The 22,587-nt window shown below is 34.5% G+C and overlaps 2 protein-coding genes across 2 annotated transcripts; one reads left to right on the forward strand and one right to left on the reverse strand.

Annotated features, from left to right (window-relative positions):
* Positions 1 to 9,489: 9,489 nt before the first annotated feature.
* LOC141290109 (heat shock factor-binding protein 1-like protein 1) lies at positions 9,490 to 13,680 on the reverse strand. Its single transcript, XM_073822303.1, has 4 exons — positions 13,434 to 13,680; positions 13,265 to 13,331; positions 11,480 to 11,570; positions 9,490 to 11,366 (listed from the first exon to the last, which is right to left on the reverse strand). Exons 1-4 carry the CDS (start codon positions 13,476 to 13,478, stop codon positions 11,330 to 11,332), a joined length of 240 nt encoding a protein of 79 aa, XP_073678404.1. The 5' UTR covers positions 13,479 to 13,680; the 3' UTR covers positions 9,490 to 11,329.
* Positions 13,681 to 14,185: 505 nt separating this feature from the next.
* On the forward strand, positions 14,186 to 20,805 carry LOC141290254 (solute carrier family 66 member 2-like). The gene is made up of 2 exons (XM_073822448.1): positions 14,186 to 14,740; positions 20,556 to 20,805. Exons 1-2 carry the CDS (start codon positions 14,538 to 14,540, stop codon positions 20,803 to 20,805), a joined length of 453 nt encoding a protein of 150 aa, XP_073678549.1. The 5' UTR covers positions 14,186 to 14,537.
* The last annotated feature ends 1,782 nt before the right edge of the window (positions 20,806 to 22,587 follow it).

Here is a 22,587-nt window from a genome sequence, read left to right on the forward strand (position 1 = left end):
ACAGATAATGTACTCACCCCCTTGTCATCCAAGATGTTAATGTCTTTCTTTCTTCAGTCATAAAGAAATTATGTTTTTTGAAGAAAACATTTGAAGACTTTTTTTCCATGTAACGGATATGTATGGTGCCCCCAAGTTCGAACTTCCAAAATTAGGGCTGGGCGATTAATCGAAAAGTAATCGAAATCGACATTCAGAACCTATAATCGATCAAATTTTTCCAGGTCAATTATTTCAACTACTTTCCCTTTAAAAACACTACTGCGTGTGGAGTCACGTGACCCTGCTCCGTTACGTTACGTTATTCCTCCGACATGTCGATGGAGAGCTTAAAAAGTATTTACAGGATATACAAGAGTAATTTTATTTAGAAGAGATACTGCTTATTTTCTACTTTTAATATTTATTATTATTTTATAAAATTATTTTGTTTACAAAAGTGCAAGTTATTTATTTTCACTAATTTAAGAAAAATGTGACTTTTCGTTTTAAGTAATGTGTGCTTTAATTTCAGTTGTTCAACACTGATGTTCAATAAATAATCATAGATAGTAGATAGTGTGTGCACCCTTCATTCAAAAATCTCTCACTTGTAATATGTGAGCATATTTACTGTACAAAACTTGTCAGTGAACTATGAGGGCAAAAAAAATATATATTTAAATATAATTAAATATAATTTTATTAATGAATAAAATAATCATTCATTAATCGTAATCGGGTTAAAATGTTCAATTAATCGAGATTTTGATTTTAGGCCAAATCGCCCAGCCCTATCCAAAATGCAATTTAAACACTGCGTCAAAGGGCTCTTAACTATCCTAGACGAGGAAGAAGGGTCTTATATAGTGAAAGAATCAGTTATTTTGATTGACATGAGCGTCTTACATTAGACCCGCCCTCACCGAGCTGAAACAGTCCGAATACAATTGCCATTGTGTGACTCAGGTGCAGGAAGACTCTAATTGAGCGATTGAGGTGTTCTGTTGTTGGATGTAATAATGAACATAGCAGTAGTCATTTACTCCCAACATCTGAGTTGCTGAAGATGCAAAGATTTAACGTTATTTCATTTTTAAATGGAAAGCGCCAATCCCGATCTACATATGCGTCTATCTTCGTGTGAATCATTCGTGATGCAGCTTCACCCACAGCAGGAGTGAGTATAAGGGTTTTTTTATGCATCTTTGCAAATGGCCTTTCTTAATAATGTGCTTGTTAGCAAGTTTCGCTGATAAACGCGGCTAAAGTAAACATAATCCCAGAGAGGGACGGGGTGAGCAGAGCTCGGTGGCATTTAAAGGGGCCATGTCTTAAAATGAGCTGAAATTCTGCAGAGCTGAGTTTGACAAGGTAAAAGGGTGTTTTTTTATGCTACTAATGAGACTTTTTAACCAAAGTATATTAGAGACTTTTCATTAAGACACTAAAGAATCATATGAACTTGTGGAAAATGGGCATCCGATGACCCCTTTAAAAACATGTGACAATAACCATCTGTTCTCAGATGCAATGATAACAAGAGCGCATCCTCTTCTCTCTCGTAATACTCTTCTTCTGTGTTTGTTTACACTGGTTTTCGAAACAGCGCCACAACTCTCGTCCTTTTGTGCAACAGCAGCTGCTTCGGGCACGTGATGTAATGCTCAAATCTTATTGGACGACCTTGTTTTCGCTTTGCAAAACTGAAAAGATTTGTCGGACTGGTTGTTAAAAAAAACATTTGCTTTTTCGGTGCCTGAATATTGGCGGTCTATGTGGAAGCATCCACAGGAATCTGTTGTTTTGATCAGTGTGGAAAGGCCTTAAAAAGTATATAAATTGTCAATTTGTTTGGAAAATAACCGATTGTTTGCTAGATAAGACCCTTCTTCCTCGGCTAGGATCATTTAGAGCCCTTTAAAGCTGCATTTAAACTACATTTGGAAGTTCAAATTTGGTCGCACCATACATATCCACTATATGAAGAGAAATCCTGAAATGTTTTCCTCAAAAAACATAATTTCTTTGCGACTGAAGAAAATAAGACATGACCATCTTGGATGACAAGTGGGTGAGTACATTATTTGTAAATCTTTGTTCTGCAGAAGTGAACTAATCATTTAAGTCCAACTGCTACTAGTATGATTTTACCAGTCTGATTTCTGGCAAATCAAACAAAAGTATTCTTTTCAGGTGAATGATCCCTTCAAGATGAATTATTACTGCATATGCCTCTGTGTCTCAGAGATTTTGTCCTCTCTTACTTTATTTTCACCCCCCACACAATGAATAAGCAATGCTCTCTCTTGAAACTACAAATGAAAGTCTGTTACGAATATCCTGCACCGCTTCCTGCTGATGTTATCGTTGGGTGTTCTTTTAGAGGGCAGGTGTGAGGTGTGAACACACTAGTACACAAAGAGGAAGTCTGGTCTCACGGGGAGAACAGAGGACGTAGCCTAAATGTTCCTTCTTCCAGGCTAAAGACCTGTCAAAGATGAGATATTTAAAGATATTCAGCATATTTAAAGGGGAACTTATCAATAATCCATACCGTAAAGGCTCTAATGCGAATTTAAACGGTCTCAATAACAACCCAGCAAAAACTACCGCTGATCAAGATAAGGAATGAGCTGAAGATTCAGAAAAGGACGAATGGATTTGACTGTGGCGAAGCATTGACAGAAATAGGATTCACACGTGCAAAAATAAAAACATGCCAGGAGTTACACACATATGATATAGATGACGACTGCACCTCAAGGTCACACTCTGGGTCACTAATGTGGGTTATTATGGGATAGACAGATGCCTTCATTCAGTATATGACCATGAATAAAAGCTTAACGAAGACGTGCCAAGTTTCTCTGCGTGTCATACATCTTAGACACACTGCAAAATCCTTCTTGTTCGTTTTGAACAATCATGAGGGTGAGTATATGATGACAGAACTTTCATTTTCAGGTCATCTATCCCTTTAAGGGATTTTTCAGATGACACTTATTACCTTGCAGAGATCTAAAGGGAAGATGAGAGCGAGAGAGTGACTGCTGTCCTGAAACAATGGTATGTTTTTGTATGTGGCTTAACTGCCGGAAGACATGTGGTAGCCTAAACCTAAAGCAGTAAGATAGACAGACAGAAAGGCAAAGCAACGGAAAGGAGTAGAGTAGATGAGATGAGACAGCGATATCCATTTTTTAAACATTTTCGACTAGTACTTCACAGGATATAACAGACTCACAGTGTCAAAAGGGCCCAAAAACTAACTGCAAACCACACAATTCATACAGACGTGTAAAAAAGTGATGCAAAAGGGATAATGGCACTAAACCACTATGTATTGATGTTAAAAAAAAAAGAAAAAGAAAAACACAGTTTCCCTCCTGATTACCAGAGTAGAGCCCTTACTGTGTTCGATGTTAATGGTTTAATTATATTTCAAAAATCAAAAATCATGTCTAATAAACTGCATTCTTAAAATCTTTCAAAACGAAATTAAATGAACATTAAAATATTCCTTATTTGGCAAAGTGTTGCACAACAGAAGTTTACCATTTAAATTAAAACAGAGACAAAAATGGTAGCATTTCTTCAAAAAAAAAAAAAAAAGGTCCACATGAATTATTTTTATTATTTTTTATTTTATTCTATTACTATTTTAACAAATACACTAGCAGTCAAAATTTTTTGACTGCATTTATTTGATCCAAAGTACAGCAAAAATAGTAAAATTTGGAAATATTTTCTCTATTTAACATAACTGTTTTCTATTTGAATATATCTCAAAATATAATTTAGTCCTGTGAATTTTAGCATCATTACTCCAGTCACATGATCCTTCAGAAATCATTCTAATATTCTGATTTGCTGCTCAAGAAATATTTATTATTATTATGTTGAAAACTGCCAAGTAGAATTTTTTCTTTGATGAATAGAAAGTTCAAAAGAACAGCGTTTATCTGAAATAGAAATCTTTTGTAACATTATAAATGTATTTATCATCAATTTAAAGCATCCTTGCTAAATAAAAGTATTAATTTCTATAATTTCTTTCCATAAAAAAACTGGCTCCAAGTTTTCAAATGGTATAATGTTACAAAAGCGTTTTATTTCAGACAAATGCTAATATTTAGACCTTTCTATTTATCAAAGACTTCTGAAAAATGTACTCAGCTGTTTTAAATATTGATAATAATAATAATAATAATAAAAAGTTTCTTTTTTGCTGTACTTTGGATTAAATAAATGCAGGCTTGGTGAGCAGAAGAAACTTTTTTTAAAAACAATAAAAAGCTCACTGTTCAAAAACTTTTGACTGGTAGTGTACTGTACATACTACAGTACAATAGTAATATATTTCTGTCATAATTTCTTCAACTAAACCTAACTTTGTAGTGAAGAACTTTGAGTTTCTACGTGTATCTGACAATAGTTTTCACAAATGTAATGGTAAAATGCTGGTGAAGCGACTCTCAGAGAAGCACTAGAGATTTACACATTCAGGCCATATTACTCTTTTGATTTATTCATCCAAAACTCTACAAATTCCATGATATTATGGATTAAGGTTAGGTTGATGGACAATGCCATCGTCCATCGCTGATGGCTGACTCTCAGCACCCACATCCCGCAACCTGCCAAACCCGAATACAGTATTGAATATTTCAATATTTTCTCTTGCAATTATTATTACAATATATATTACAAGTATTTGGGTAGTTAGTTATACAAGCTACTATTAATATGAAGGGCACTGAAATCGATTTTGAATGCGCACTCGCTTTTTACTTTCACTTTCGAGCTTTGTAATCACCTGCAGGGGCGTCGCTGCGTCGTTCTGGGCCCTGTGCACTGACTCAGCTAAGGGGCCCCCGCTGTACTACGTTCCGGGGGGGGGTTGATCCTCGGGGGCCCTCCCCACACTTGGGGCCCTGGTAATTTAGTCCCCCTTTTCCCCCCAACTACGACGCCCCTGATCACCTGTACTCTATGTATACTATACTAGCGGCAGTACTTACGACACATTTTACAAGAGTCCCCCCGATGTCATCGTCTGTTGTGATGTTCCACTGTAGACATCGTCTGATGCCAATTTGGTAGATTTTCCGTATCAAGCAAAGCAAGCCGTCTCGGTCTGGTTTTCTCATCACACACTCAACGAAAGCAGTCAGACAATACGGCCCATAAAGGCTATTCTGACCACCCACAGTTCAGACGCACATTCTCTCTCTCTCTCTCTCTCTCTCAAGATTTTAGCTGTAAACTATTCACTTAACATCCTACTCAAGGGCTGGAAAGTCACAATCACAATCTGCATCCAGGACCAAAATAGATTCACATCCACAAGAGGCAAATCCCAGCGGTTTTCATGTCAAGCTCTGCCTTACAATCTTGATTTCTTCTGTTTTGATGTAGAATGAAATCCATGGAATTCAGGATCAAATCTGGCTGTATTTGTGTTTTATAAACGAAGCCTCAGGACTACCCATGGAAAAACACACAGTCACATGTGAACCGATTCAACCAGTAGCCATGTGATCCAAACATGATGGGAATAAATAAAGGAGGAATTCTTCTCACCGAACAAGAGTCTGACAAAGTCCTCAGCCACAGCAGAGATCTCATGAGATCTTACTCATAGATGATCATGCTGTGTGTTGCTATAGGACTTTTTGTTCTTTTTGTACAACTCTTCAGAAATGCCAAGGCTTTATACAAGATGTTATGCTGCTTAAAAGTAAAGGCAAATCAGGTCATCTACATGCAACATCTTAAACATCAACTTTAAGATGATGCCTGCATGTGATGAATGAATAATCCATGCAAGTTAATCCAGAGAGATTTAGTGTTCTGAAGATGTGCTTCATCTTTGTTTGATCATGTAAATCTGACAGTTTAGGCAGAACATCCTCAACCCTCCAACAGTCAGTGTGGAGATCAAATCAAGCCCAGCCTTCTAGCCAACATCACAAAATATTGGTTGTGCCTACCGGTTTACACAGACTTTAAACGTTACTAAGACTGTCATGATTCCTCGATACAATTTGAGTACTCGATTTAAAAAAAAAATCCTTGATTGCATTTTGTCCGTGCAAAATACCGGAAACTGTGATTTCCGCGGACGAGAATCCACACAAACTGTTATCATTTACAAGTGTGGAGCGTCTCAAACTTCATCTCTGCATGTTGTTGTCGAATGTGATATTGAGCTCGATATGGCGTAGCTTGTCAGAGATTTACGTCTCTGTGTATTAATTGCCGCTCCAGCGGAACCTGAGCGGAACGCACGTGATGGAGATTTACTACTAATCAAAGCACCGGCTTCATTGACTAAACGCGCCTCACAATATCGTTCGATATATTGTCCAGCCCTAATAATGCATAATGTACATTAACTCCATTGTTTATAATACAATACCCCCCCCAGTTTCACAAACAAGGCTTAAGCCTAGTCCTAGACTAAAATGTAAGTCTGAACTGTTTCAACAGAAACAATCTTGCACTGACTGATCTTAAAATATATCAGTGCCTTTGTTTTGTCTCAAGATGCACACCCAGTATTGTTTCTTTCTAAGGCATGGTAACGTTTATTAAAATTACTTAAACGTCTTTATTGAACTATGGCCTAATCCTGGCTTAGGCTAAGACCTGTCTATGAAACCAGGCCTATGTATTTAAATAAAACCATATGATTATTTGCTTTTGATACTTCATCTGAACTAATCATTATTGCTTAATTGCTACTGTAATTTTTTAAAGGCTATTGCTATGGCTATTACTCAATTACCAAAATATTTGTTAGTGACAGCCTTAATTGTCACCAAACAACTTGGCAAAAGAAAAAACACAAGCTGGTTATGCAATTTATGTTTAAAAATTTTCTGCTGAAAATGCTCAATCATTGTCAAGTTTTGGGCTGTACAATCGGTCAGACCCGGAAAAACATTTGGAGTACTATAGACTGCCAAACGTTTTAACAAACTCAAGGAGAAGAGTGGAGAAAACTGTCTGGGGAACAAAAGGCGTTTCCGGTTGACCAAACTGAACCAGGATTTCCAGAGCAAGAATCTTAACAACATTCATGTTTGTTCTTATCATTTCCAGTCAGGTAGCTGAAATATTAGGCTAATATTTTAATTAATACAGCTTGTAAGTATCTTTACCACATATTAACTATAGTCTGTCAAAATATTCACCCTTTCCTTCCTACTAAGTCCTACTCTATATGATTGAAAAGCTTCCACGCGTTTAACCAGCACAAATTAGCAGAACAACGTATTCAGTAGTACATTAACCGTGCAATACATGCGGTTGTTTACATCCGAGTATCTCCAATATGGCCGTGTATCTGGTTAACTGACCAAACCGGGACGTTCAACACGTCCAATGATAAAAACATCAGCTTGTACAGCAGGGGTGTTAAAAACCTGCTCTTGGAGGGATGCTTTCAGGTGTTTAGCTCCAACACACCTGTTTGAACGTTTCTAGTACTCTAAAACAGCTTGATTCGATGGCTCCTGAGTAAAATATATAATATCATGTGTTTAATTAGTGCTGAAGCAAAGCTCTGCTGGAAGGCGGCCTCCAGGAGCAGGATCTGACACCCCTGACCTACTGCAACACACATATTTGAATATTTCTACAAAGCTGAGAGTGACAGACAGGAGGTGTTTCACCAAAAGGACAGACTACAGCTGCAAATGCCTGGCCATAGCACTGCATTCACAACTTGAAACCATCCTACCGGTATTTCCATAGCTTCATGGACTAAATATTTTGGGAATGCCATATTTTGTTTATTATGGCATTCTGAAAGTACAATGAAAATACCATAGCACTATGATTGACTACTACTATCTCATACTATCATTGTAACACCCACAGTATATTTTTGTAAACGTAACCATTAAAATAAAACACTTAAGTTAAATTAGGAACGAGACAGCAATTGTCATCATAATGGCACACAGAGTCAAGATAAAACTGAAACAGCGACTCGAACAGATCTATTTGTCTTTTAACACGCTCAGGAAACGCATCTGCCCCGAAAACCAAGGCAAGCGTATTGAAAACGCACTGCACAAACAAAGCTATAAATCTGTTTACAGAATAGTTTGACAAACCGCGAGTTTAACAAAGCGACAGAGACTAACGTTAAATACTCACCCATTCTGTTGACGCTCCCGGCCGCCTCTGTAACCGATCTCTCACCGATCGACATTCCCTTTCTCCAACTCACGGTCCAGCCCACAGCCGTACGTCACATTTCTTGCGTAGTCTCCCTTGACTACCACGGGGGCGACGGCCGTGGCGTATCTTTGGTGAATAGCGTCCCGCACAAATCTCGCGAGAATTCGTGCAAGCGACTACATTTGTATTCAAATACAGGTTGGATGTAAGTTTTTTTTTTTACATTTTACCGAATATACATCTGTGTGTAGCTGTTTGTAAACACGTTTTGGAAGGTTTGGAAAGCTTTATTTTTAAGTTCCATAAATATTTAGAAAAACAAATGGGAACCAAAGTAAAATGAATAAAAACAAACCATATATGTCACCCTGGACTACAAAACCAGACTTAAGTAGCACGGGTATATTTGTAGCAATAGCCAAAAATACAGTGGATGGGTAAAAAGGATCTATTTTTCTTTTATGCCAAAAAAAACTTGGATATTAAGTAAAGATCGTGTTCCAATAAGATATTTTGTAAATTTCCTACCGTAAATATATAAAAAATATTTTTTGATTAGTAATATGCATTACTAAGAACTTAACTTGGACAACTTTAAAGACGATTTTCACAGTATTTTGATTTTCTTTTGCACCCTCAGATTTCAGATTTTCAAATAGTTGCATCTCAGCCAAATATTGTCCTATCCTAACAAAACATACATCAAAGATAAACAAAATATTAAATAGTAAATACAAGAATATACATTAAAAATAATGTAAACTTAAAAGATATGATGTCTTTAGGAGGCTGTTCGGTACTTGAAGGGCCTTTTACTTTTATATCTAATAATAAAATGCATAAATAAATACTAAATTCCGTTCTTTATGATGTTCTAGCCGAAGAGCCACTGACTACGGTTCTGTTAATTTAATTACCTTGATTATTTACTGCAATGGAAGAAGCAGTGAGAAGAGAAAAACAATGGTGCCACCTGCAGGCTAAAAAATATAGCAACCTTTGACCTAACTCGTTCATCAAATAAACCTGAATGGGATTATTTTGTACCAAAAAACAAAATAAACACAAAACAATCTTTGTTATCAATATCATGAAATGCTTTAAACACTACACAATACATTAGCAGACTTACCCAAACTGTGGTTCAAGAATAAAAACTGTAGAGTTATGGTGAAAAGCTGATATAAAAATGAATATAATATAAATATAATATAATATAAACATGTCACATTGTAATAAATTAAAATTTGGAAAAAAAATGTGCCCACCATCATTAGGTCAAAGGGGTTCAGCTCACAAAAAAAGCTTGGGAATTCTTTTATTACATGAACAAACATTATTAAACATAAAAACATGACATTAGATGGATAAAATCTTCCAGGATTTAAAGATTTTTTTCAGACTTTAAATATTAATTATTAGTTAAGGTCTCTGGATAGAAGAAGAAATACAGTTGAGCTCAAAAGTTTACATACACCTTGCAGAATCTGCATATAGTCCACAATAGAAAACAATAGCTGAATAGTTGTTTAGTGATTGTTGTTCACGAGTCCCTTGTTTGTCCTGAACAGTTAAACTGCACGCTGTTCTTCAGAAAAATCCTTCAGATCCCACAAATGTTTTGTCTTTTCATTATTTTTGTGTGTTTGAACCTAACAATGACTGTATGATTCTGAGATCCATCTTTTCACACTAAGGACAACTGATATGTAACTATTAGAGGTTCAAACACTCACTGATGCTCCAGAACGAAAAAAAAAAAAAAAACTATGCATTAAGAGCCAGGGGGTGAAAACATTTTGAATTTGAAGCTCAGGGTAAATGATGACTCTTCTGTACCTTCGGAAAAAATATGATATTTAGGCAAAATGTACACATATTAATTCTGTTCAGAAGTTTTCACCCCCAGCTCTTAATGCATTGTTTTTCCTTCTGGAGCATCAGTGAACGTTTGAACCTTCAAAATTATACAGTCATTGAAAAGGGTTCAAATACACAAAAATGCTGAAAAACCAAAGAATCTGTGGGACCTGAAAGATTTTTCTGAAGAACAGCGGGCAGTTTAACTGTTCAGGACAAACAAGGGACTCATGAACAACTATCACTAAACAACAACAACAACAACAACAACAACAAAACAAAGCTGTGGATCACAACACAGTATTAAGAATCAAGTGTGTGTAAACTTTTGAACTTGATCATTTTTATAAATTCAACTGTCTTTGATGTGAATTATCTCACTCAGGTCAGTACTAAATAAAAAAACAACATGCATTTTGCTAAAATAATAACATTTTGCAGATTCTGCAAGGTCTATGTAAACTTTTGACTTCAACTGTATTCACTGCTATGCATGGACAGAGTTTACTAATTTGCATAATTATTAGCACGAAAACAAGAACTAGGGTGAATCAACAAATTATGAATAATTTACTGCCATTATGTGAACATTATGTAATCATGTAATCCATAAAAAATAACTGTAGTCTAATTACGAGCATTTTGAAACGTAATAGAATCGAATTACATGTACTTAATTTTTGTAATCTGATTATGTAATCCAGTTTACATGTCATCAATAACTAAGCAGCACTGTTTGTTAATGTAAAATGTAAAAAACTATAATACTGTATAGATATATCCATACAAATGTACATTTAATGCCTGCCAGTCAGTTAATATTGCACCATGGTGTATTGTTGCATAATGCTTAAGCCCCTTCCTACATAAATACTAGGATGCTGGATAAGTGCTTAGTGCGAAATATAACAAAATGAAAGCAAAAATCAATTAGTATTCTTTTACATTCAGTTGCGTTGCTACAAAGTCCCTTGCAAGTATTTCTCATTAAAAGGGACCAGTGTTGTATTTTTGGTCTAATGCACCAATGCGAATGTCAGCTAGAGGCACTTTATATTATTAATATTTAAGATGTTTCCATTTTTGTTTATTTATATTGTATTCTGGAAAAGATTTAATACAAAAAGCTAAACAAGTTGGTTTATTGCTTTAAGTACAAGATACAAATCATATATACAAACCTAAATCATACAAAAAAAAAAAAAAATAATAATAATAAGGCACCGGTGAATAATACACATATAGATTAATATGCAAGTATTGCATTGATTTCAAGCTTCTCCGACATTTCTGCTCAATGCTTTGGCCAGCTTGGTCTCTCTTCAAAGCCACTGTGTAAAAAACAGAAACATTCAATTGTATAATTAGTTATTGTTTAAAACGTCCCCAGTTATTAACCAAACTTTAATTTGGTGTTTGAATAAAATAAATCCAATGCACTTGCTTTGATTTATAGTGATCCTCAGCTCCTGCTTGTGTCATGAGATCAGTGACATTCTTCTCCAGGTCATCGATTCGTGTTCCCATCTCATCCAGTTCAGGCATTAAGGAAAACCCTTCTGTGTGTTCTGTGTAGCACAGGGGTCTCAAATCTCACTCCCCGTCCTGCAGTTTCAGCTTCAACCCCAATTAAACACACCTGAACCAGCTAATCGAGATATTCAGGATTTAGATCCAACTCTGTTCCAACAAACATACCTGTATAATTTTCCAATAATCCTGAAGGACTTGATTAACTGGATCAGGTTTTATTTGATTAGGGTTGAAGCTGAACTCTTCAACCCTAATTAATCTTCAGTGTCACATGATCCTTGAGAAATCATTCTAATGTGTTGATTTGCTGCTCAAGAAACATTTATGATTATTATTATTTCTTCTTATTAAAACGGTTGTGCTGCTGATATATTTTAAATTGTTGTACTGTCGCTGAATAACGTCACATTGATGCTAAATAAAAGTATATATTTCTAATATGTGCTGTGGTGACTCCATGATACAAGAGCACACTGCAAAAATGTTTTTCTTACTTAGATTTGTTCTTGTTTCCAGACAAAATATCTAAAAATTCTTAAATCAAGAGGAATTTTTTAGAAAAGTACAAATTATTTTTTTGTTTTCAGAAAAAAACAAGTCAAAATTGAGTGAGTTTTGCTTAGAACAAGCAAAATAATCTGCCAATGGGGTAAGCAATAGAAAAAAATCTTATTTCAAACAGAAAACAAGATTATTTTTCTTACCCCAATTGGCAGATTATTTTGCTTGTTTCAAGCAAAAATGCACTTAATTTTGCCTTGTTTTTTCAGAAAACAAGGCAATAATTTTTACTCGTCTAGAAAATCCTTCTTGATTTAAGAATTTTTTGATATTTTGGCTGGAAACAATACAAAAAAATCTAAGAAAAGCATTTTTTGCAGTGCAAATGGTAACAGGCAGTACTTAATGATGTTCATGGAGTATTTACATGGTACTCCAAAGCAGGCTACTTAAAAGAATACCATGGTATTTGCTCAAAAGTGTGCGATATTGGCATTGTATAACATGATATTACTATGGTAGCAATTCAAATACATTTTACACTTCAAAAAATGCTTTTCTTACTTAGATTTTATCCTGTTTCCAGCCAAAATATCTAAAAATCCTTAAATCAAGAAGGACTTTTTTTTTAGAAAAGTATTTTCTTGTTTTCAAAAAAAAAAAAAAAACTGTCAAAATTAAGTGAGTTTTGGCTTAGAACAAGCAAAATAATCTGCCAATGGGGTATGCAATAAAAAAAATCATATTTCAAACAGAAAACAAGATTATTTTTCTTACCCCATTGGCAGATTATTTTGCTTGTTTCAAGCAAAAATGCACTTAATTTTGACCTGTTTTTTCATTTATACTCGTCTAGAAAATCCTTCTTGATTTAAGAATTTTTAGATATTTTGGCTGGAAACAAGACAAAAAAATCTAAGTAAAAAAAAAAAAACATTTTTGCAATGCAAATGGTAACAGACAGTACTTAATGATGTTCATGGAGTATTTACATGGTACTCCAAAGCAGGCTACTTAAAAGAATACCATGGTGTTAGCTTAAAAGTGTGCGATATTGGCATTGTATTGTGTCTGAAACAGGATATTACCATGGTAGCAATTCAAATACCTTTTATGCTAGTGCTATGACACTAAACAAGCTTCAATCTAAACATATCCTGCTTCTATAAAGGAGTTTCTGTATCTGAAAGGATATTTTTGGACATGATTTGGTCAGATAAATTTTGAAACCTGTTCTGGAGTTGTTGCATAGTCGTCTCCAGCTGTTTGAAGAAATGAATTGAGCAGATATGTCAAACTTTATAAATGCAATCACACATCTATAATCACTGTCAAATTAAAACATAAAATAAATAATCCCTTACCACTGCAGTTAACTCTTTGGCGGCTTTTGACTCGGATCCTGCCATGAGGTTTGTTTGTTTGAGTTGGTTTGCTTTGGGTTAGTTGTTAGTTTCAGCTCTAAGCAACGTTATCTGTAGCCTATAGGCTGCTGAACCACAAGAGTGTGAAAATAATATATGTGTGCTTTTGAAGATACATATATCTCAAAATAAAGTGATTCTATAACTTTTCAATTTTTCAGTCTGATTCATTGTTTGCATATGCTGTGAAAACTTCCTCTTTCGTATGTAGAAGGCATCCGTGTCTACATTTAACCCTTTTAGTAGCCTATCAGAAAAGCTATTTTGTCATTTCTAATGCACTGCTTGATAAATCTTTAGAATTAGCCTACACAGTGCTGATAGTATTTAATTTTGATTTCATGAATTATGCAATATTAAGTTGGCAGGGTCACTTCATCTGGATTTCGAGGGGATTAAACGACACAAATGTTCCCTCACAACTATAAAACTAATCTGAGATCAAGTCAGGTCATGTCTGCGTCTGATATGTGCTGAAAAAATATAATCTTAACATTCAGAAATGCTTGCATTTCTTAAAACACTGGCGTTAATCGATAATAAATGGTATGTTTTGTTTATCAAACGTGAGTCAGGAAGCTCGACTGGCGATAGGACCGCGCGTCTCATGAATATGTAATGAGCGTGTTGTGACGTAGCGCAACACGGAAGTACTGTGTTGAGCTTTAGCCAGCAGCAGAGAGGACCACAGTGGCTTTAAAATGTTTTACAGCTCTCTGTTTTTCTTTGTACGAACCGCAAGAGAGAAGATACACGTCATCTGATATGGACCCACGCTGAGGTTCCGGTTCCCATCGATTTATCAAGTATTTCTTAGCAGGAAAGGGGAATCACTTTAATGAATTAAATCTAATGAATCTGTGGATGGTGACTGGGACAATGCAAGTAGATTTACTGCCTTTGTTTAGAATATAGATCTAGTAATCGCCTTTTAAAATGTGAACAAATTAGCAAAATAGTAATGATTTATATTTCGTTACATTAGTGGAGTAGTAATTACATTCAGTTGATTTTAAGTATAAAGGACAGCTGCATCACTCAAAGATGGATGAAGTGATTATGGATCAGATCATGTATGTTGTGCACCAAGTGGTGTCTTGGATCGCATCTTTTGCCATTATATTTGGAGGAGTTGTGCCATACATCCCTCAGTACAGGGACATCCGCAGGACCCAGAATGCTGAGGGATTCTCCACATATGTTTGCCTGGTTCTGCTGGTAGCCAACATACTGAGAATACTGTTTAGGTGAGTTATTATATCTTAATAATATCTGGAGACACAATATCTGACTGCAAGACAGCTATATGAAGGAACAATAATCCACTTATCTGTAATAATCCAGTTTAATGTGTATTTATAAAGAGGTGTTTATATTAGAGGTCGACCGATGTATCGGTTTTGCAGATTAATCAGCACAGATAGTTGATTGGCGGAAATATCAGTTACCAGCAAAAATCCATGGCGATAGTTTACAGAGTGCCATCACAGAGTTTTACATTAAATACATAATATCGGTTTCAAATCAATGTAAATGTACATAAAGACTAGAGGTCGACCGATGTATCGTTTTTGCCGATTAATCGGCACAGATAGTTGATTGGCAGAAATAGCGGTTATCGGCAAAAATCCATGGCGATAGTTTACAGAGCGCCATCACAGAGTTTTACATTAAATACATAATATCTGTCCCAAATCGATGTAGATGTACATAAAGACTAGAGGTCGACCAATGTATCGGTTTTGCCGATTAATCAGCACAGATAGTTGATTGGCGGAAATATCAGTTACCAGCAAAAATCCATGGCGATAGTTTACAGAGTGCCATCACAGAGTTTTACATTAAATACATAATATCGGTTTCAAATCAATGTAAATGTACATAAAGACTAGAGGTCAACCGATGTATCGTTTTTGCCGATTAATCGGCACAGATAGTTGATTGGCAGAAATAGCGGTTATCGGCAAAAATCCATGGCGATAGTTTACAGAGCGCCATCACAGAGTTTTACATTAAATACATAATATCTGTCCCAAATCGATGTAGATGTACATAAAGACTAGAGGTCGACCAATGTATCGGTTTTGCCGATTAATCAGCACAGATAGTTGATTGGCAGAAATATCGGTTATCGGCAAAAATCCATGGCGATAGTTTACAGAGCGCCATCACAGAGTTTTACATTAAATACATAATATCTGTCCCAAATCGATGTAAATGTATATAAAGACTAGAGGTCGACCGATGTATCGGTTTTGCCGATTATTCGGCACAGATAGTTGATTGGCAGAAATAGCGGTTATCGGCAAAAATCCATGGCGATAGTTTACAGAGCGCCGTCACAGAGTTTTACATTAAATACATAATATCTGTCCCAAATCGATGTAGATGTACATAAAGACTAGAGGTCGACCAATGTATCGGTTTTGCCGATTAATCGGCACAGATAGTTGATTGGCAGAAATAGCGGTTATCGGCAAAAATCCATGGCGATAGTTTACAGAGCGCCATCACAGTGTTTTACATTAAATACATAATATCGGTTTCAAATCAATGTAAATGTACACAAAGACTAGAGGTCGACCAATGTATCGGTTTTGCCGATTAATCGGCACAGATAGTTGATTGGCAGAAATAGCGGTTATCGGCAAAAATCCATGGCGATAGTTTACAGAGCGCCATCACAGAGTTTTACATTAAATACATAATATCTGTCCCAAATCGATGTAGATGTACATAAAGACTAGAGGTCGACCAATGTATCGGTTTTGCCGATTAATCAGCACAGATAGTTGATTGGCAGAAATATCGGTTATTGGCAAAAATCAATGCAGATAGTTTACAGAGCGCCATCACAGAGTTTTACATTAAATACATAATATCGGTTTCAAATCAATGTAAATGTACATAAAGACTAGAGGTCGACCAATGTATCGGTTTTGCCGATTAATCGGCACAGATAGTTGATTGGCAGAAATAGCGGTTATCGGCAAAAATCCATGGCGATAGTTTACAGAGCGCCATCACAGTGTTTTACATTAAATACATAATATCGGTTTCAAATCAATGTAAATGTACATAAAGACTAGAGGTCGACCAATGTATCGGTTTTGCCGATTAATCGGCACAGATAGTTGATTGGCAGAAATAGCGGTTATCGGCAAAAATCAATGCAGATAGTTTACAGAGCGCCATCACAGAGTTTTACATTAAATACATAATATCGGTTTCAAATCAATGTAAATGTACATAAAGACTAGAGGTCGACCAATGTATCGGTTTTGCCGATTAATCGGCACAGATAGTTGATTGGCAGAAATAGCGGTTATCGGCAAAAATCCATGGCGATAGTTTACAGAGCGCCATCACAGTGTTTTACATTAAATACATAATATCTGTCCCAAATCAATGTAAATGTACATAAAGACTAGAGGTCGACCAATGTATCGGTTTTGCCGATTAATCGGCACAGATAGTTGATTGGCAGAAATAGCGGTTATCGGCAAAAATCAATGCAGATAGTTTACAGAGCGCCATCACAGAGTTTTACATTAAATACATAATATCGGTTTCAAATCAATGTAAATGTACATAAAGACTAGAGGTCGACCAATGTATCGGTTTTGCCGATTAATCGGCACAGATAGTTGATTGGCAGAAATAGCGGTTATCGGCAAAAATCCATGGCGATAGTTTACAGAGCGCCATCACAGAGTTTTACATTAAATACATAATATCGGTTTCAAATCAATGTAGATGTACATAAAGACTAGAGGTCGACCAATGTATCGGTTTTGCCGATTAATCGGCACAGATAGTTGATTGGCAGAAATATCGGTTATTGGCAAAAATCAATGCAGATAGTTTACAGAGCGCCATCACAGAGTTTTACATTAAATACATAATATCGGTTTCAAATCAATGTAAATGTACATAAAGACTAGAGGTCGACCAATGTATCGGTTTTGCCGATTAATCGGCACAGATAGTTGATTGGCAGAAATAGCGGTTATCGGCAAAAATCCATGGCGATAGTTTACAGAGCGCCATCACAGTGTTTTACATTAAATACATAATATCGGTTTCAAATCAATGTAAATGTACATAAAGACTAGAGGTCGACCAATGTATCGGTTTTGCCGATTAATCGGCACAGATAGTTGATTGGCAGAAATAGCGGTTATCGGCAAAAATCCATGGCGATAGTTTACAGAGCGCCATCACAGAGTTTTACATTAAATACATAATATCTGTCCCAAATCGATGTAGATGTACATAAAGACTAGAGGTCGACCAATGTATCGGTTTTGCCGATTAATCAGCACAGATAGTTGATTGGCAGAAATATCGGTTATTGGCAAAAATCAATGCAGATAGTTTACAGAGTGCCATCACAGAGTTTTACATTTAAATACATAATATCTGTCCCAAATTGATGTAAATGTACTTAAAGACTTCACCCTGAAGTCTTTATCAAAACGTTTTAGCAAAACGTTTTTTCTTTCTATGGCTCTAGTGAAGTTTGTATGTTTCAAACAGAGGGCTATAATATAGATTGCGCTTGTTGTTGGATGTTTAAAGATCTCTAGCTTGACTGTTGATATGAAATGGTAACACTTCACAATAAGAGTCCATTTGTAGCACTGACTAAGATTGATAAGCTGTAGAATGTGTATTAATTAAACATTAACTGATATTTTTAAATGTTTAAGTTGCTTTTGTTAAAGGAGTAGTTCACTTTCAGAACAAAAATTTACAGATAAAGTACTCACCCCCTTGTCATCCAAGATGTTCATGTCTTTCTTTCTTCGGTAATAAAGAAATTATGTTTTTTTGAGGAAAACATTTCAGGATTTCTCTCCATATAATGGACTTCTATGGTGCCCTTGAGTTTGAACTTCCAAAATGCAGCTTGTGTGTGAAATATGTGAAATATGTCTGGAAGATATTTTTATACTTCCTGATATGCATAAAATAATAATACTGGTTTAAATGGACATTTCCAGGCTAGGAAAATGTAATAACAATACAATACAATACAATACAATACAATACAATACAATACAATACAATATAATATAATATAATATAATGTAATATAATGGGAACTGTTCTCCCATTTAGTTTTTTTAATATCTGAAACATTTTTTAAATAAAAAATATAAATTTAAATGTAAAATATATCTGCAGGATATTATATTTTAATAATTATAATTATAATATGTTAATAATTTAAAGATTAAATGTTGAAGGATACTTAAATATTTATTCTGTTGTCTTATGTGTATTAATATACACATTTTAAATATACATTGACAAATATACAATGTATACAAATATACATTGTATTATTCTGTACAATTACTTTTAAAAAATCCTCATTTATAACAAACATTTATACAGATTACACCAGTTTTATGTACAAACATTTTCAGGCTGGGAAAATTGAATTTATATTATATTATATTATATTATATTATTATTACACTATATTATATTAAAGTAAATTTATTTCAAGGGCCAGTGACAAATGGAAATCTCTATAAAATTATAATAATAAAAAAAAAAATCCTCATCCATTTATAACGAATATTTATGCAAAAAGTCCCAATTGCAATTGAAGTTACCAATTGCACTAGTTTTAGATACAAACTTACTGATAAAAAAGAATAAAAATACTGGTTTAAATTTACGTTTCCAGGCTGAGAAAATGTAATGTAATGTAATATAATATAATATAATGTAAAAATTTATTGGGTACTTTGAGCTGTTCTCCAGTCTAGCTATGTTTTTATGATCATTTTTTTAATATCTGAAACTTATAAATGTCAAATATATTTGCAAGATATTTAATCAAATAAACCTTAAATATTGAAGGATTTTTTTTTCTGTTGTCTTATTTGTATTAAGTATATATTTCAAGGGCTGGTGACACAAATGGAAATCTCTGTAAAATGATTTTTTTTTTTAAATCCTCATCTGTTTATAACAAACATTTATATACAGAAGTCTTACCAGTTACTCTAGTTTTAGGTACAAACTTACTGGCATAAAAGAATATAAATACTGGTTTCAACTGATATTTCCAGGCTGGGAAAATATAATAATATTTAATTGGGCAGTTCTCCCATTTAGCTACGTTTTTATTATTATTTTTTAATATCTGAAATTTTTTTAAAATGTAAAATATACCTGCAAGATATTTATTAAAATAAAAATTAAATATTGAATGATACCTACATTTTTTCTGTTGTCTTATTTGTAAGTAAATAAATTTTAAGAGCAGGTGAGACATGGAAATCTCTATAAAATGTTTTTTTTTTAATCCTTATCCATTTTTAACAAACATTTATACAAGTCTTACTCACAAGTTACTGATATGCATAAAAGAATATAAAATAGTGGTTTAAATGGACATTTCCAGGCTGGGAAAATTGAATAAAATAATATAAGATAAATAAATAAAATATTATTATTTTTTATTAAGCACTTAGAGCTGTTTTTCCATTTAGATGCATGATTTTTATTATTATAAGTAGTAGTAGTAGTAGTATTTTCAGAATTTTTTTTTTTTTTAAATACACTGCAGCAAATGCTGTTCTTACTTAGATTTTGTGTCTTGTGTCCAGCCGAAATATTAAAAAAAATCTTAAATCAACAAGGATTTTCTAGACAAAAAAAAAAAAAAAGAAGTCAAAATTAAGTGAGTTGTTTAGAACAAGCAAAATAATCTTATTTCAAGTAGAAAACATTAACTTACCCTATTGGCAGATTATATTGCTCAGTAACTCAATTTAAATAACTTAATTTAACGAAATCCTTGTTGATTTAAGATATTTTGACTGGAAGCGAGACAAAAAATCTAAGCAAGTGAAGTGGTGAAATTAAACGAGACAAGAAGAAGGAACTCATACATGCTGGTTGAAGACTTTACAGGACAAAGAAAACAGAAATGTGCAGTGTGTGACAAAAAATTCACTGCTCGGAAGATGTGGGAAGATTATATCCGTATTTGGTGCTGTTCTCTGACCAGTATATAAGTGTGTTGTTATTATTTTACAGGTTTGGACGTTACTTTGAGACTCCGCTGCTTTGGCAGAGTATAATCATGATCATCACAATGTTAATCATGCTGAACCTGTGCACCAACGTCCGCATGGCCACTGAACTCAACACCAAACGCCGCTCCTTCACAGGTGCCAAATTTGATATCTTTTTACAGCCTCACTGTCCAACTAAGTGTGTCGAGCTGCAGCTCTCGCGGCTTTTTCATTCTCAGATCTTTCTTGGTTTCTTGAGTTTGCTTCTTTAGTTTACAGGCTGTTGAATTACAAAAAATGCAGTCTCATGATCAGCGTCTTTCTTTGAGCGTGTCTCTTGAGGTTATCATACAAGAAGGGCCTCTGAAGTGAATGAACTTTGATCGGCTGGCTGCTTGGTGAACATCAGTCTCCGCTTTGTGTGTACTTGGGGTGTGTTACAAAGTTAACAAAAGATGACTTTGTTCTGTCAAACTGAGCCAGAGTACTGAACTGTGAAAGTTTTTTGTTTACTGTGTACTAACTTTTTAAAATAATATGTGAGTATGCAGTATGTAATGCTTTAAAATGTTTCAAACTGTTGTTACTAAATATACATACTGCTCAATTTATACGCTTATTTAGACAGTTTTGTTTGAGCCAACTCTTCTGTTTGCACAGGACATCCTGTTTAATGTTTTTTTATCTTCTGGTGTGAATCTAAAGACAACAATGTGGCGATACGCAAATATGTCAGCCTGAGCTGTTTCAGTCGTGACATTCAAGCCAGCTAAACAGCTGACTTCAAATTGTGCCGCTTGCAAATTCTCCAACAGATGTTCAAAATTACCAGATGAATCAAAGAAACAGCTGTAAAATTAACTGAACCAAGATACAACCCAACTTTGAAATACAAGTCAGAACAAAAATTTACAGATCATTTACTCACCCCCTTGTCATCCAAGATGTTCATGTCTTTCTTTTTTCGTTCATAAAAAAATAGGTTTTTTTTTTTTTTTTTTTTGAGGAAAACATTTCAGGATTTGTCTCCGTATAGTGGACTTCTATGGTGATTTTTGAAAATCCTCATCCACTTATAATATAATATAACACAACATAAGTATGTTTGTGTAATATATTACTTCATTGGGCACTTAGAGGTGTTCTTCCATTTAGATGCATGATTTTTAATATTATTATTAGTAGTAGGATTATTTAAATTAATAAAAAATTATTATTATTGTTTTTAAATACACTACAGCAAATGCTTTTCTCACTTCGATTTCGTGTCTTGTTTCCAATCGAAATATCTAAAAATTCTGAAATCGAGAAGGATTTTCTAGACAAATAAAAATATATTGTCTTGTTTTCAGAAAAAAAAGTCAAAATTAAGTGAGTTTTTCCTTAGAACAAGCAAAATAATCAAGATGTTCATGTCTTTCTTTTTTCATTCATAAAGAAATTGGTTGTTGTTTTTTTTTTTGAGGAAAACATTACAGTATTTCTCTCCATATAGTCGACTTCTATGGTGCCCCCGAGTTTGAACTTCCAAAATGCAGCTTCAAAGGGCTCTAAATGATCACAGCCGAGGAAGAAGGGTCTTATCTAGTGAAACGATTGTTTATTTTCTAAAAAAAATTAAAAAAGGGACAATTTATATACTTTTAAATCTCAAATGCTCGAATTGTTTTGTAAACGGCCTTTATTAAAAAGGTAAAACAGTGAAGTAGGATGGTTTTGAAGTTGAAGGAGAAAATGAGATGGGAGCTTTTCGACATACCCTAACTGTCATGAACTGGAATACACACAGTTGACGAAGAGCTAGACAAGATGAGCATTTGAGGTTAAAAAGTTGTAATTTTTTGTTAAAAATGACCAATCTTTCACTAGAATACACCCTTCTTTCTCGGCTGGGATCATTTAAAGCTCTTCGAAGCTGCATTTAAACTGCATTTTGGAAGTTCAAACTCGGGGGCACCATAGAAGTCCACTATATGGAGAGAAACCCTGAAATGTTTTCCTTAAAACGACTGAAGAAATGAAGTCTTGGATGACAAGGGAGTCAGTAAATTATC

The sequence above is a fragment of the Garra rufa genome, chromosome 17 (assembly GCF_049309525.1).
Source record: "Garra rufa chromosome 17, GarRuf1.0, whole genome shotgun sequence".
Lineage (NCBI taxonomy): Eukaryota > Metazoa > Chordata > Actinopteri > Cypriniformes > Cyprinidae > Garra > Garra rufa.